The 336-nt window shown below is 68.5% G+C and overlaps 1 protein-coding gene across 1 annotated transcript in view; it reads right to left on the bottom strand.

Annotated features, from left to right (window-relative positions):
- The window catches only part of AGAP3 (ArfGAP with GTPase domain, ankyrin repeat and PH domain 3), a 104,896-nt gene that overhangs the window by 4,210 nt on the left and 100,350 nt on the right, over positions 1–336 (bottom strand). The window contains exon 14 of the mRNA XM_015408626.1: positions 73–227. Within this exon, the coding sequence (XP_015264112.1) occupies positions 73–227 (155 nt within the window). The remainder of the gene's footprint in view (positions 1–72; positions 228–336) is intronic.

Below are 336 nucleotides of genomic sequence, written 5' to 3'. Positions count from 1 at the left end.
TTCTTCCCGGAGAAAGCCACTGGGCCTCCCGGGCAGCCAAGAAGCCACAGCCCCCCCCCCCCCCCCAGGTACCTTGTTCTTGGTGCTCTCGCACCCCTGGAGGCTGGCCAGGATCTGGCTCTCGATGGCCTGGACCCAGAGCTCCCGCTCCTCCTGCGTGCAGGCCTCAAAGAGCCACGTCTGGCCCGTCAGAGACACCACGATGAACTCAAAGGACTCGTCTTGCTCTAGAGGAGGAGGGGAGGAGAGGGCGGCGTCAGCACTCGAGCAGGGCCCACAGGCAGCCCCCCCACCCCTCCGGGCAGGCTGGAGTGGGCTGGGAGGGAGCCCCCCCCC

This window comes from Gekko japonicus, unplaced genomic scaffold (genome assembly GCF_001447785.1).
Source record: "Gekko japonicus isolate JY-2015 unplaced genomic scaffold, Gekko_japonicus_V1.1 scaffold1794, whole genome shotgun sequence".
Lineage (NCBI taxonomy): Eukaryota > Metazoa > Chordata > Lepidosauria > Squamata > Gekkonidae > Gekko > Gekko japonicus.
The sequence above is the reverse complement of the archived record's forward strand: the minus strand, read 5'-3'. Positions and strand labels throughout refer to the sequence as shown.